At 40.8% G+C, this 16792-nt stretch overlaps 1 protein-coding gene across 3 annotated transcripts in view; it reads right to left on the reverse strand.

Moving 5' to 3' along the window:
* Positions 1 to 16792, reverse strand: part of JAKMIP2 (janus kinase and microtubule interacting protein 2) — a 133586-nt gene that overhangs the window by 51368 nt on the left and 65426 nt on the right. For all 3 annotated transcript variants that reach the window (XM_079773101.1, XM_079773099.1, XM_079773100.1), the window contains exon 2: positions 824 to 1100. In XM_079773101.1, the coding sequence (XP_079629227.1) occupies positions 824 to 952 (129 nt within the window). In that variant the 5' untranslated portion in view covers positions 953 to 1100. The remainder of the gene's footprint in view (positions 1 to 823; positions 1101 to 16792) is intronic.

Consider the following 16792-nt stretch of genomic DNA (forward strand, 5'->3'; position numbering starts at 1 on the left):
TTTTGTAGAGATCACACTTGACTCAGGAAAGATAAGCATGAAACAAGAACATAAATAAATATATAATTTTGTATGAAACAAGTCAAGAATAGCCCGGCTATGGGGGAGAAACTGGGCATTTATTTAAGCAATAAGTAAATATATAACTTTCTGTGAAATGAATCAAGAATAGCCAGACTCTGGGGAGTAACTGGGCATGTCCTGTGTTAGAGACTGTGGTCAGATGCAGCTGACACCTGAGGGAGGTGAGGATGGAGCCTGGCGCTGACCGGGGGAGATGAACAAGAACAAAGGCCCTGAATGTGATCGGTATCTCTCTTGATTCTTCCAAGAGGTTGGAGCAGAGTGAACCAAGGGGAGGGATGTGGGAACTGAGTCAGAGAGAGCTACAGGAAATATCCTGTAGTTGGTAGGAAAAACTTTGATTCTGAGAGGCAGAGGGAGCCACTGAAGGGTTCTGAGTTATAAGATGTGGTATATTTTAGAAAGATTGCTCTAAATACCACAGGGGGAATACCCTATAGAGGGCAAGAGTAGGACTTGCCCAAGTCAACAACTATTAAGTGTCGAGGGGAGGTAGGGGTGGTTGGGGTCATTGTCTCAGTGTTTATTGTCTGGTTTCCTGAACCAGGCAGAGATCGGTCTCATGACCATGTTACTGTCACCTTCTGTGTATCCCTTGCTCAATCCCCTTCTGTCACACACAAGAAACCCTCCATGTGTACAGAAAGGCAATTGGCCGAAAGGAGCCCACTGAGGGGGGCCAGTAGGCAGAGCTGGGCCAGAGCCACTCCGCAGGCTGTGACCTCAGGACCTCACTCACCTTGGACTTCTCTTGGTGCAGCTCTATCTGGATGTCTGTGAGCTTGGTCCTGAGGTCTTCATTGGCAGCTTGAAGGGCGACGATGAGCGCCTCGGGCTTCTCGCCCTTATTTCGCCCTTTCTTGGACATTGTTCCTTTCTAAATGGAGTCTGTTGGTTTGTAATTCCTCTCACACGGGTGCTGCCATGTTCCTGTTTCTTATCCCGGAGTGCGATGTTTCAGCATCTACTGCGTGGTGGTCCTTGGTAAGGTCTCCTTAGCCGCTGCCCTGGACGCCCTGGGAAGAGACAGCCGTTACTGCTGTGGCAGAGACCGGGGCGGGTGCCTGACCGTCACTCTCAGCCTGAGCTGCCTCTCTGAGTCTCCTCGTGAGGGTTCTTGTCTCCACGATCTCCCATTCACTCTGCACATGAATTTCCAGCGATCTTTCCAAAGGGCCAGCCTGATCATGCCAGTGCTCTGCTTAAAATCCTTCAAAGACCCGTGACTCTATCTTTCCCGTCTCAGAGTGCTCTTTAGGTCTAACTCTGCCATTCTCCTCGCCTCACCACCTCCATTTTACTCACTTATATTCTAACCATAAGGAATGTCTTTTCATTTGCTCATTCTTGCTCCCTTCCCATAGGACTTTTCCTATTCTATTTTCTCTTCTCCATCCTCTGCCCAGCCTCCTCACGTGGTCCTCCCTTATGTCCTCATCCGCACACCCTGCCACACACACAGTGTAGGTTGACTGGCGTTTAGGACTCTCAGGTCTCAGCTTCCACATCAGTTCCTCCTGGAAACACCCCCTAGGTTTATTACATGCCCTTCTTGTTTAATTGTGGTCACCACCATGAAACTGTAAACTTGGTGAGGACAGAAATGTGTTGTTCTTACTTACTACTTGCTTCTCAGTATCCATCATAAGTCCTGGTACATACCAGGTATTTAATTAGTGTTTGTAAAAGGAAGTCACCTATGTGAATACCCCATGATCACCCCATAAAGAGCCCCAACTTTAAGATGTCTCTATAAAGACCTAGAATTATACAATAAATAAATAAACTGTGAGAAGTGAGGCTTAATTATACTGGGTTAATTGGGTCAATCACATTCATTCAGTCAATATTGTTAGAGTTCCTTCTATCTGCTATGCTAGGCACAACATGTTGAAATTGAAATAAGAGTCTCAAGGCCAAAAATACAACAACACACACACACACACCTCAACAAAACCTCTATAGTATCTATTTATCTATCCATCTATATCATCATCATCATCATCATCATCATCATCTATTTGATAACTGCCTTTAAAAAATAAACCAGTTGTCTCAGAGTATAGATAAGGTTTCTCCTTGGAATGGGATAAGGAAGGCTCCCTGAAGAAGGCTGCACTGGCCTGGAACTTCAGGAGTGAGTAGTATGTTAACAGATGGAGAAACAGGTGAAGCATCCTGGGTGAAAGAAATGGCAGGTGCTGAGCTACAGCAAATAGAAAGCACAGTAACTATTTTGTGGTTCAAATGGGGGCTTGATTAATTACAACCTAAGATATGATTTATGGGCACTAATGTTGAAAAGGTTGCCTGGAAATGACAGATTGCGGGAGACCTGGGATGCCAACCTTAGAATTTTGGAATCATTTTTTTTCCCCAATAAGCAATGGGGACTCTGTTGAAGTTCTGGGCAGGTGGATGGCATAACAGAGCAGTGCTTTGGTGTGGTTATTCTAGTGGCAGAGTGGGCAGAGAATGGAGGGAGGGAGCTGCCTATTAAACTTGCTAAGGTGGAGAATGATGAAGGCTTAATCAGAACAGTAGCAAGAGGAGAGAAATAAAGAGGGATGGTCTTGATTTACACATGCTTAAATGTTTCACAGGAACAAAGGAGGTTAGAAAAATATCAATACTAACCTATCAAAGTCAATGGAAAAACATGACAGGGTACTAGAGAAAGTTTCCCAGAAAATTGAGTATTACGTACATAGATGTGCTTCAGTCCAGGACTAAGGGGAATTCCTACTGATCACACATATGTTCGGCAGCTGCTTCTCTCTCAAGACCCCTGGTATTCAGCCTTGAGGACCATGCTGGTATCCTGGGCTTCCTGCCACCCACCCCCTGCACACTAGGGCCTTGCCTTTTGGATGTGTCCCCAGGGAAAGGGGAGAGGGAAGAGATAAGGGATAGAGAGAATAAGCCTGTCTCCAGTAGGCATGGAACTGTCCACCACTATCCCACCCTAAATTAGATGCTGGAGTTGTCCTTTGTGCTTGTTTTGCAAGTGTTGCCAAATCATTAAAGTGCATGCCTGGGAGACTTCTAAGAGGCATCATTCTTTGCTTTTAGAATTAAAATGAATTCAACAAGCATTATTGCAAATTTGTACGACAAACCCCACTTGACACAAAGATAAATAAGATAGCACTTAACTTCAAGCAGGTACCGAGTGAGGAAACCCACATGTCCATGTTCAACAGGTTTCTCGTCCTCTAGTTGGTCTCTAGATGCTACTGGTCTCCAGAGCTTCCTCAAAGTTATCTCCACTGTCCCCTATAAAGTCATGACTCTCAGGTTTATATCCATAGTCCTGACCATTCCCCAAACCGCAGGCTCACATATTCAACTGCTTACTTACCAAATCTACTTGAATATCTGACTGCATTTCAAACCTAACGTAACTAATATAGATGTCTTTATTAATTACCCCTCAGAACCTTATCCTCTCCAGGTTTTCCAGTATCAACAAATGGCACCACCCCAGGCCCAGGCATTCCAGATTTAAGCTTAGAAATAATCATTTCTCCTTTTCTCCCTCATTTATCCGGGCCACCAGGAAGTCCAGTTTGTTTTACCTATAAAATATGACGTACTTTGGTCAACTTCTCTCAAACCCCACACAGGGAAAAACATCAGTCACTTTATAGCCTTATAGTTAGTGTTCCTGAATCAAAAATGAGCTCTTCTGTTTGAGACAGAAGAGGGATGGCGGAGGACAGAGCTTGAGAAAAACTTGGAGTCACAAATTTGCCTATTTAGAGAAAGTTGTGAACTGGGAGAAGACAGCCAGAGGTTAGACTGCACAGGTTCCTGTATGATCCATCATTAGACTTAATTGATGATAACTGAATTTTATTATGTAGACATGAAGAAACATCGCAGCATTTGAATACAAGTGTAACAATAAAAGCTTATGGTGACTGAGTGCTATGAACCTGCCATTAGACTAAGCACTTAACATACTGCTTTCATTTGATGCTCACTAAAAAATGTGGGGAAATGATTCACAGGAAGATTAAGTAAGTTGCCTAAGATGACTGAGTTGCTATGTGGTGAGGCCCAGATTCAAATCCAGGCAGCCTGAGAGAGGCTGGGACCCAAGCTATTATCCTCTGGGCTGCACTACCTCATATTTGCATTTTAGAAGAGAACTCTGGCAATGTGGTGGAAGTGAAGGTAGTAGAGAGAGCGTATGGAGACAGGACATCAGTAATGGTCCAGGCAAGAAGTAACGCAGCCCTGAACCGGACCATGGCCACAGGGATGAACCGGAGGTGGCAACTCTACCACATGGAGATTTTGATGGAATCATGTCCTACTTTTACACATTATTACTGGTTTTAACCAGGGTCCTGTTCCAGTCTAAATAAGTACCAGCTCTCTGGTATTTCTTGCAGCAAAATATGTACAAGACAACTTTACATTTTAATGTATAATTCTTTTTTAAAGAATATAATAGTATGTCCTGACTTCATGTATTTCTTGGTCTGTGAATTAGTGTTAAATTAGTCCCATAAGGGCTGAGGAAAAGAAATTGGTTTTAAAAATGAAAACATGTTCAGGAGAGAAAAAAGCATCCCAGACAGTTACTGGTAGCATCGACTTATGGATATCGCAAAGTGAGCAGCTGCTTGTGAGTGTGGTCCTACACACCCCTCGGGTGGAGGGGAGCTTTCCAAAGTCTCTTCCAGTGTTGATGGGTGCCCAGCAACCTTATGATTCTCATATGTCATTTCACTACAATGCGCCGTCACCTTGGGCTGCCTTTTTTAATTTTTTTTTAATCTTTGGACAGCTTTCACTTATATCACAATTATGTCACACTTTCAAAGTTCATAATTCAGTGGTTTTTAGGATATTCACAAGGTTGTACAACTATCACCGCAATCAATTTTATAACTTTCCATCACCTCAGAAAGAAAGCCTATATCTATTAGCAGTCATTCCTTATTCCCCATCAAACCCTCCCAGTCCTAGGCTTCCAGCCTATAAAAAGAGAAAGCATCCTGGAAAGCAGAGACGGAGCTCATTGGTAAATGCTGTAGCTGAGAGTGCACGGACAAAGAGGAAGACTTGATGGAGAAGGTGACATGTGAGCTGAGCCTGAAGATGCTGCCCACCTGGCTGGGTTCTTACTCAGTGCAGGAACAATGCAAAGTACACTAAACTTTAGGAAGGCTAACCTATTGAACGACTCCAATGAACCCTTTCGGATATTTACTCTTCTTTCAGACAGGGAAATTGAAGATCAGAGAGGTTAGCTAAGTTGAAAAAACTTACACAGCTATGAAGCGGCAGAGCTGCAACTCAAATACGTCAGCCTCTAAGCTTCTTGACTACAACTCTCTTGAAGGAAGGGCAGGATTCAGCTCTGGTTGGCGGTAGTGTAATGAGATGGCAAAGCATGAAAATGCCAGCTGGGGGTCTATACAATGGTGGGATGTAGTCGTTAAGAGAATGGAATCTGAAATCGGAAAGACTGGCTTTGAATTAAACTTCCTAGCTGTATATTCTTGAGAAATTAAAATCTCTAAGCTTGTGTTTTTTTACTATAAAATGTGGAAAGGAATATGTTTATCTCATTGTGCCCTCATGAGGAATAAATAAGTCAAAGTGTGTCCAATGATTGGTAAATTATCATTAACAATATCATGGTTGTTATTTTTCTATGGCCCAATTATTTACTAAAAGCCATCTTAGATTTTAAAGGAGGAAAAATATTTATTACCCATTAGTGTTAATAAAAAGACAGGCCAAGAAAAGCTCAGAGATCCCTGGAAAGACTAAAGGAATTCATGCTTATGCTTTGGGGGAAATGGGACCAGCACTGACACAATCAGTTACCCAGGAGTCTTGGCTTTGTAGCTGGTTCTGCCCTAAGCTATAAGCTGAATAAAGCCATTATTAACCTTAGTGTTTCCAATAAGGTTGTTGCCTCTGAGATATGATTTGAAAAGCAACTGTAATATAAAATAGGTGGAGTTCATATGTATGAAGCTAAAGGCTACAAACACTTCTCCACAATTAATATTTGGATATGTGCACTCTACCAGAGTCTGTTCATTTAAGCCCTTCCCCCCTTCATTTCCAAAGATGATGCTTTAGACTCAGAAGGTGTTATTGTTTAAATGGAATGAATTAAACTTACTTTAGTCCTGGTAACCTGTGGACCATGTTGTCACTTCTTAAACGCTTCTTTGTGCAGGAAAAATGCCTCACTGTGCATTTATTAACTTGACAAAGCAATTTAATATAGAGGAGGGGGCTCCTGTGTAAGCCAGTCCAACCATGGAGTTCTAATTTCCCTATATAAAAATAATGTGGTGGTGTGGCTATGGAGTCTAAGGGCTTTGAACCCCTTACATATCTGTTAGAAGAAAATGAATCTGAAAGGCTGACATTCAGCATGGTAGTAATTATGCATCTTCAGGATTGTATTTATCAGGCTCGTATGTCCTTTTATGTTTGTTTGTCTCTCTTTTATTCTGTTGAATACCCTCTTTATCACTTAGTAATAATAGCAACCATTATAAATTATTTAAAGTCAACACGTTATATTTTTTCATATGAAATAATGCTATTATTCTTGATGGATTTGTTTTTAGATCTCAGGATTAAAACTTCACATTATATCTCATACAGTCTGCAGTAAGAGAGAGCTCTCGGCACACATACAAGAAACATCTAACTTCTTTAAGGGGGGTTGTCAGGAAGGCTTGGAGATGTCTAAGTTGAGACCCAAAGCAGGTTGGTTTCACCCAGAATTGATCTATTCTGGAAACCCTTGACTTTGATCACACATTTTATTGTTTAGCTTCCATTTCTCTCCCTCAACTCCCTAACTCTGTCCTATTCATTTTTTAAGGACCATATCCAATGTCATCTCATATAATTTTCCTTTATACCTCTTCACCATACCCTGATGCTAAAATAAGTTATTCCCTCACTTTGGTTTCCATTTTCAATCTGAAGGCACTTCTTACAATATTCATTATTCATTTTTAAATGCATTAATTTATCAATTCACAGATATTGATGAAACATCTGGAGGGCAGAGGATGTCTGTGTGAAACAAGAGACAGGGTCCCTGTCCTTCCCAGAGGAAGAATCAGCAATTTGATATAGTGTGGTAATTGGACATATCATAGGCTGTAAGAATCCTAAGGGTCTTGGTGGGTTAGGAAAGACACCTTAGGAACAGTAATATACTAGTATATATCTCAAAGCTCTGTAAGATTAGGAGGAATCAGCCGGCAAAGGGTTGGAGGGGGACCAAGGAACGTTCTAGGTCAACAGAATATTGAGTGTGAAAGTCTAGAAGCCAAAGAGAATATGAAGGATGCTCTGGAGAAAAATACAGACAAGAGTTTGGTGAGGAAATGAAAAAGTGGTAAGAGAAGAGCTAGCAGAGGCAGACAGGGAGCAGCTGGTAGAGACCAGTATACACTATGTTCATCCCCATAGAAGTGTGTAGGAGAGGGGAGTGACTAGATCACATTTTGGTTTTAGTAATAGTCCTGTGGCAACAGAGAATGGAATGGACTAAAGGGATAAACACAGATGTAGAAAGTACAGTTAGGAGGCTGTGGCTATGTTCATTTATATTATAATTATTCTTTAGGTGAATGACTGAATGCCAGTTAAGAGTAAAACCTTGTGTTGATTCCTCTTTGTACTCAGAGTATCTATCACAATGACCACCATGAAGTTCAATTTAATGAACATTGATCCTGATCCAAGGAAAATACTGAGATTGAGAAAATTTTTTCACAATGCCTTCACAATGTCCAGATCATTTTAATAAGGTTTATTATGGAAGTTCCCTTTACTTTGAGGGAGCCCTTGAATGACAGTTTTGATTTCAGGCAAAAGTTAAAGCTTGGTGTAACAATTTAACAAACAATAAAGTGAAATGAATTTTTATTTAAGCCATGTGTTGAGATTTCATAATCCTTGCTGCTATCCTTCATATTCCCAAGCTTAATTTCACTCCTTCACACTAAGTTATCTTGCATTGTACTCTTTTAGCAAAATAAATCTCACGGTGGTACATATTCTTATTTGCATTGTCCTTTCTTTTTGGATTCAAATTATTTTACAGCTGCTGTAGAATGAGAGTACCAACTTCATTGGAAATAGGGGAAGGGGAATCTCAAACACAGCGGAAAATAGTTATGTATTCAAGGTCAGACAGAGCAAGAAAAGCGAATCAGAGCCCTTGCCTCAAGTAGGCATTTGCTCTGTATGTACAGTTATTGAAAGCAAACCGACACATAAATACCCAAAGCATTTGAAGGAGTCATCTTCAGATAATTATATTTATAAGTGACACCAAGATTTTCTATTTTAGGTTAAGTGAAGCATGTATAACCTATTCTGTTGTTTCTTTAGTGACTGTTTTCAACGACGTTGAATTAAAAAAGGAAAACTTTTATAAAGGCATCTTTGCAGTGTCAAACATGAGCAGAAATTTCTATAAATAGGACATGCATAACATGTACCTGCTATTTTTTATGTACCTGCTATTTTTAAAAGGCAGAACACTTTCTGTATTAAGATTTACTCTGATCAATATTATTTAAGTAAAAGTACATAAAGTTTGAATAAAACAACTTTTAGATACACAATATGGTTCTATTACAAAGAAATGCATTTAATTTTCTACATGCTACTAAAAAGAAACTGGCTATCAATATTTCCCTATGTTATAATATGATGCAATATAATAAATTATAGGACAATATAGATTATTCCATTTTTTAACATTTACAATTCTGTTTTGAGTTTTGTCCCAGAGGCCAATGTTTAACCACCACCACCACCCACCACCCCCAGTTGATGGGATCTTTGAAGCAAGACTAACTTCTGTTAGTCAACCTAATCCCAATGTGAACCCTAAACTATAGGAAAATCATTTCAAAAACTGGATCAGCTATCTCTTGAACCATAATTATGTGCAAGGTTTTATGTTATAGTGGAAGATGATGCAGTATACACTGAGTGGCCAGATTATTATGATCTCTGAACGCATAATAATCTGGCCACTCAGTATATATATATTAGAGGCCCGGTGCATGAATTCGTGCAAGGGTGGAGTCTGGCCAGCCTGGCCAAGGGGATGGCCGGCCTGCCTGCTGGTCAAACTCCTGGTTGAGGGGACAATTTGCATATTAGCCTTTTATTATATAGGATATATACATTGAGTGGCCAGATTATTATGCGTTCAGAGATCATAATAATCTGGCTACTCAGTGTATATCTACCAAACAAGGCTGCATATACTATGTGCCAAAGGGGTGGGGAGACACACATACACATCAACCAGAGGAAGAGTAGCATGAGGGCAAGGACTGTGTCTCTCTGGCTCGTTGTTGACTCTCAGTGCCTAGTACAGTGCCAGGCATAAAACTGACTCTGAATAAACAAATTACTTCACAAAAAAAGAGGGGGCCTCGTGTTTAGGGCCAGGACAATAAAAGATGAACAGGAGGAATCAAGGAAAGGCATGTAGGTAGGACAAGTGGAAGGTACGTGTGAGGAATAAATTGTTGATCACAAGCCCAGTGTGGGAGGTTCACTGTAGGAAACCAATGGATGTACAGAAAAATAAGGTAAGGATAAACTATGCATGTCTTGAGTATCTCGATGATGAATTTACATCTTATTTGATAATTACTGTGAGTATGATAAGCATTTTTAAGAGAAGAGGCATAATACAATTTTAAAAATAAATATTAATCTTGAAGATATGCGTAGGGTGGAATGAAACAGAAAGAACTAGAGGTTAGAGGTCCAGATAGGCATCCATTGTCAATGTTCATATGTAAATACATGAAGTTTGGATTACGATGTAGAGTAGAAGGACTTTTTCTTTTCTAGGCTAAAGGAACTCTTATTCATCTCACCATCATCATCTTCTTCATCATCACTCAACATCATCTTGTTACTGAGCACTTAATATGTGCTGAGCACTGCATAAGGCAGCAATTTATGTCCATCCTTCCATTTAAAACTATGAGATATATGCAGGTAGTATTCCCTATTTATACACGAGAGAACTGAGTTGATAGGAGGTCAATTCTTTTACTCAAAGACACAGAGCCAGGTAAATGGCAGAGTCAAATGTGGTTTAGTCTGAAGCTTCTTATGGACTTAAACCCCAACTCTTCTCTCCAGCTGGTCTGTGATGTGTGAAGAATCCACATAATGTGCTGATTGTTGGGAAATAGGAAAGAGAGAAGAAAAGTTTGAAAATGACACCCAACCTTTGTGCATGGGACACTGGAAGGATGTGGGTACCATCAAAAAACTCACTTACTAGTAGATGAAAGGAGTCATATGTGTGCTTAGAAATAACAAGAGCTAATATTTTCAGGGTGATAAATTTAAGCCAGGAACAAATATATATATATATATATATATATATATATATATATATATATATATATATATATAATATATATATATATATTATATATATATATATATATATATATATATATATATAGTTCAAGCAATTTGTTAAAAACTTATCTTTGATATGTATAATATGCGATTTAACCCACATCATCATAAATATTACAGATAAGGAAAAAGAAGCCCTCAAGAGAAATATGGATCGTGCCTTACAGTAGGTACGTAAAAATAAAAATGTTTGTTGAGGTAAATGAATGGAGCCAAGTGAAATTTTCATTGGAAAGAATCAAGAACACCTTAACCCCACAAAATATTAATGCTGTTCTCCCAAATTATAGAAGGTATAATTCACCACTGACTTAATCATAATGTTATTTTATCCCATATTAAACTCTGTGCTATATTAATAGTACCTAAGTATTCAGAAATATAAGCAATATGCTTTCAAGTATAAGCAATTTACATATGCAGAACATAATTTTATCCTGTTTTTGTTTTGTTTTTTATTATCTCTTGGAACAGAAACCAGGAATTACAAATTTTCATTTAAGGTTTTAAATATTTCTATAAATGGTTTTGTTAGGAAAAGCAGTCTCAAAGGCTCTATTTTTTCCCCTCACAGGACCGTAAAGGGGGATTCTGAGAGCTAGTCTTTCCTCTTTGCATAGTAAGCAATCTTGGATATTCCAAAGCTCTGGGGTCCTGGCCTGTAATATTCTAGATCATAATAGCATGTGTATATATAATTATACTTCATCCACTTACTTACCTCACACTGTGACAGATGAATGCTACCACTACTGCTAATCGTCCTCATTATCATCATTGACCATTTACTCCTGCTGGCCACTGTGCTAAACTACTTCCAAGCATTATCTTTTTAATGCTCTGAGATGCATGTGAAAAGTCATCTAGCCCAGTATGGAATGTATGATTTATGAGTCCCCTCTACAACTCTCCCCACTGGGAAAGACTGACATGTAAATAATGAGCTGTAGGCCTGAGGATGTAATGAGAGCTGAAACAGAGAAGCAAACCAGGCAGGACTGGGGCACAGAGGAGGAGAGCCACTTCCCTAGGGGGATGGGGACCGCTGCCAACAGAAGGGACTGCTGAGCTGAGTCTTGAAAGATAAGAGAGGATTTGTCTTGTGGTTGAGGAAATAGGCATAATTGAATAATTATTGTATGAGAAGATTTGGTAGGAATTATGGGTGTACCCATACTCTTAATTAAATGGAGTTGGGGATAGGATGGAGGAAGAGGAAGAGAAGGAGGAAGAGGAAAGGAGGAGGAGGAGGAGGAGGAGGAGGAGGGGGAGGAGGAGGAGAGAATTTAGAAAGGGTTCATTTTTATATCTGCTATTAAGCTCATTTGTATTCTTACACTTTATGTAAAACATTAAATTTGGGAGAGAAGGGTTCCATATTCTGAACGGCACAGTGGAAAAAAACTGTTTAATAATAACTATTAAAATATTTCTATATGTCCAACACAGTAGCTACCATTGCACATATGTTATCTCATTTTCTCATTATATAAGAGAAGAAATTAAAACACTGAAAATTGCCCAATGTCTATGAGCTGTTCTCTGATTCAAATGTTTCTTGAGAACCTATGATGTGTCTGTCAAAATTTAAATTGGGTCAGCCTGATTCACAAATATTTGTTTTAACCATTACGGCAGTTGTCTCTCCAGGCAAAAAATAAATAAATAAAAAATAAAATTATATATATATATATATATATATATATATATATATATATATCATATCTATTATTATCTTGAAAACTCTCAGATGACTAAAAAACAAGTCCTGGTCTATAGAAATCAGAGTGTAAGGCGACGAAACACATTTCTTGTCCAGAGCATGACAAAGATTTAGCACAAGGCAGTGTATCATTATTGAAGCAATGCACTGAGTGCTGAGAGTTAATCACTTGCACTGATAAATCCCATTTTTCAGGGCACTTATGATCTAGCAGTTAACATTTTTCCTGTATGATATAGGGTAAGACAAGGGATTACTTTACTCTTGCAAAACAGTATGCACAAAATAGCTATTAAGTCTTAAATGATCACATGAGACAGATTAATGAAATAAGATGGGATTTGAAGCCTAAATTTAGGGCTGTGCTTGAAACACTTCTTATAGTGCTGACCTGGTTGCTTCATACAGAGTCTGACAAAATGCTAATCATGAATATTTCCCTTGATTTCTCTGAGATGGGGTAATAGAGGCCTAATGAACACAGATGATTGTTGACCTTGGGCCCAGAGCTGGTAAGCAATGGAGCAAGGACTTAATCCAAGCTGTATGACTGTAGAGACCATTATCTTCACTCCTTCACTACATACCTCCCTTGGGATGGTGGTGAAAATTACATGGAATAATAAAGGTTTTAGCAGGGTGTGTATCAAATAAGTGCTCTCTTTTAAAATCAGTTTCTTGGACAAATAGGTATTGAACACTCAATTGCTGCCACTGTTCTTGGTATTAAATAAAATAAAACATATATCTCTGCTTGTGGCACTAATCTGTTAGTTGGAAGAGACACAATGAGCATGATGAACAAGCAACCAAGTAAATACGTACTATGCTGCATGATCACAAAGTACTCTGGGGAAATGGTAATAGAGCACAGAGGTGACAGGAAGTGTCCAGGTGGGATTGCGATTTGAGATAAGGAAAAGCCTAACCAAGTCATGTTACTTGGCTCAAGGCTGGAAGGGAGTGCGCCATGCAGATGCCTGGAGGACACATTCCAGGCGTGCAGGGCAAGTACAAGAGCTCTACAGTGAGCACAGACATGAGTTCCAGGAACTGCCGGAAGCCAGCAGCCCAGGGCTGGAGGGAGTGAGTAGCTAGGACAGCAGCCAAGTTGAGGGCAAACATTAATGGAAGGGCAGCGTGTGCTGACCATGCTGTGCTTTTTAGGCCATTATACATCAGCTTGGGCTTTTACTCAGAGTGAAGTCCCACTGGGAGTTTTGACAGGAGGTGCCCTGATCTGAGGCTTCAGCATTTCACTGCAATGGGGACAGGAGAAGAATTTGCATAAGACTGGAAGAAAGGAGACTAGTTTGGAGGCCACTGCAAAACTCCAGCTTAGAGATGGTGCTGGCTTGGGCCAGGGTGGGAGCTGTGGAGGTGGTAAGAGGAACCAGATATAAGTTGCTATTAATCTTTTCAAATTGGTCTTTGGCCAAAATTACAACCAGTCAATTGTTGAGTTGAGATGTGCTATACTGTGTATCCCTGATAGTATTAAGCTCCCACTCTAAGAAAGGCATTATGCCAGGCACTGCCAATGGGAGAGATGACAATGACTATTCCTGCCCCCTTGAGAGCTTAATTCTAGTAAGAGATCAATACCTCATAACTACGCATGGAGGCAGAATGTAGTCATATGCATTCATCCAGTGAATATTTTTGGGGTGCAGTTTTAGGTTCTGGAGCTAGAGCTGTGGATACACAAGACAAAAATTCCTGCTTTCCTGGAGTTTATATTCAAGTAGTCAGGGGAAAGATAGCCAGATAAATATATAAATGATATAGCATCTTAAAAGGTAATAATGAGCGACTTCATAAAGATCAAACCCATACCTGCCCAACTCTGTAGTATTGAAAAACGAGGAACAATGCGAGATCCGCATAAAAGAAAGTGGTGTAATAAAGTGGCATGTCCAGGCTACAAATTAGTATGCAATAGTTAAACATACCTAAGTAGATCTGATGAACCAATGAGACTAGTTACACGTCAAGACATATTAGTCAAAAGAGCAAGATGATTAAATGAAGTACAAAGTATAATATCTCTCTCACACACACAATTCTATGTGTACATATATGTCCATAAGGCCATAATATATTTTGGAAAGATATATTGGGTGGCAGGTTCCACCTCATTCAGGGATCAAAAAGGCTGCCTAGACGTTTCACATCATTTGCTCCAAACCCTCTGGGGAATGTTAGCTCCAACACCTCCCATCTCAACCATAGACCAGTCTGCAGGTCATTCGCCACAGCAGTGCGGCTGTGTCATCCTGTATCATAAGCCTCACCTTGAGGACAGCTCCAACAATGACATACTGTGCTCTGTCTCTGGAAAAGCTGAAACCCTTAGAGCGGACAGGATTGGTCCTGGGTTAAAACAAGATTTCTTCAGTTTCTCTCCCATCTCCCAGGGCCTTCTTAGAAGTTTGGGGGTGACTGGAGGCCCCATTCTGGACTCCTTTCTCCTCCTCTTTTATCATCTTCTTCTTGCCCAGGGCTTCACTCCATTCAGCCTTCTCAAGTTCAGTAAGTGTGATACACTCCCCTGCCAATATGCTCGCAGATAAGGTTTGTGTTTACAGACTCGCCCATCCCCCTGAAACCTAAGCTTGATTTCAAAAAGAGGTTTAGGGCCCTAGCGGGGTTGGCTCAGTGAACAGAGTGTCGGCCCATGGACTGAAGGGTCCTGGGATGGATTCTGGTCAAGGGCACATACCTCGGTTGCAGGCTTGATTCCTGGCCCTGGTTGGGGCACATGCGGGAGGCAACTAATCGATGTGTGTCTCTCACATCGATGTTTCTCTCTCTCTCTCTCTCTCTCTCTCTCTCTCTCTCTCTCTCTCTCTCTCTCTCCCTCTCCCTTCCACTCTCTCTAAAAATCAATGGAAAAATAGCCTCAGGAGAGGATTAACAACAACAAAAATTCTATATAATAAAAGGCTAATATGCAAATAGACTGAACGATGGAACAACCGAAAAACAGGTCACTATGATGTGCGCTGACCACCAGGGGGCATGTGCAGAACATGGCGGGTGTTGGCAATGACGGGATGGTGGAGCAGGTGAGCGAGGGCGCCTGTCGCTGTCATTGGGGTGAGCCTCTGGTGGTTACTGAAAATTCTTTGGTTACTGAAAGTTCTTTGCTCCCGTACGCCGCAGTCCCATCCAGCGCTCGCACCCACTGCCCATGCCGGGCGCCGGTCCCGATCACTCGGCGCCATCAACAGGTGTGAGCAGCGTCTGCTGGTCCTGATTGCCCCTGAGGGCTTCTCCACCTCCCCATGCTCCTGAGGGGTGATCGGGGCAGCAACCACCACTCGCACCCACTGACTGCGCTGGCCCTGCTTGCACCTGCTGATGGTGCTGAGCGATTGGGGCCAGTGCCAGCAGTGGTGCGAGTGGGGCCTGCGCCATGTGGGAACAGCTGCGGTGGGAGCCAGGCTGCTGGCAGACAGGGGACCAGGGGCTGTAGTGGGAGGGGCTGAGACCTGCTCCTGTGCCTACCACAGCCTCGGGGCCCACAGTTCCTTTCAAGGTGCACGAATTAGTGCACTGGACCCCTAGTAAATAAATAAAAATGGGTTTAGGAGCCACAAGCATTGCCTGAGACTGTATATGGGAAATTCACTGTTACCCATAAGCCACTATACATAAATTCAGTTGTTAAAATGATTAATAGGAACTCTCCCACATTCTCCACTGTATGCAGATGAAATGTTAATGTTATTATGGACCTTCTCACCTCCTCCATGGTATACAGATTGGGAAATGCTATTAATATTAATCTCCCTCCTTCTGTCACTGGGAAAGCATTTGCATGAGCTGTGCTAGGCTTGGAAGGCCAAGGATTATTAATCTTCTCTATTCCTAGTACCATCTAACATTCTTACTCCTTATTTTACTACGTGTACTGGTTAATAATGCGGGTTTTTTTCACTAGATGGAGTTACACATATGTTGATATATATACGATTTAATATGTATGTTATTCTGTTATATTGACAGAAAGCTTCAAAACTTCATATGTTGCCCTAACTGGTTTGGCTCAGTGGATAGAGCGTTGGCCTGCGGACTGAAGGGTCCCAGGTTCGATTCCAGTCAAGGGCATGTACCTTGGTTGTGGGCACATCCCCAGTTAGGGGGTGTGCAGGAGGCAGCTGATAGATGTATCTCTCTCATCGATGTTTCTAACTCTCTATCCCTCTCCCTTCCTCTCTGTAAAAAATCAATAAACTATATTTTAAAAAAAACCTTCATATGTCAAATTTTCTGAAGGTGTTAATATCATAGATATTTTTATGCTTAAAAATGTCGAATTTCGTGCCAAAAAAGAGCATTTGTGGGAAGTTTTAAGTCATGACTTTATTTTGAAGAAAAAGTTCGGGAAGCTTATGGTGAACATGCTCCATCTCAAGATACTTGTGAACGCTGTTAAACGCTTTAAAAATGATGATTTCGATGTGAAAGACAAAGAATGTCCAGGTCAACCGAAAAAGTTTGAAGGCCAACAAT

Source organism: Cnephaeus nilssonii (assembly GCF_951640355.1).
Source record: "Cnephaeus nilssonii genome assembly, chromosome: 5".
Classification (NCBI taxonomy): domain Eukaryota; kingdom Metazoa; phylum Chordata; class Mammalia; order Chiroptera; family Vespertilionidae; genus Cnephaeus; species Cnephaeus nilssonii.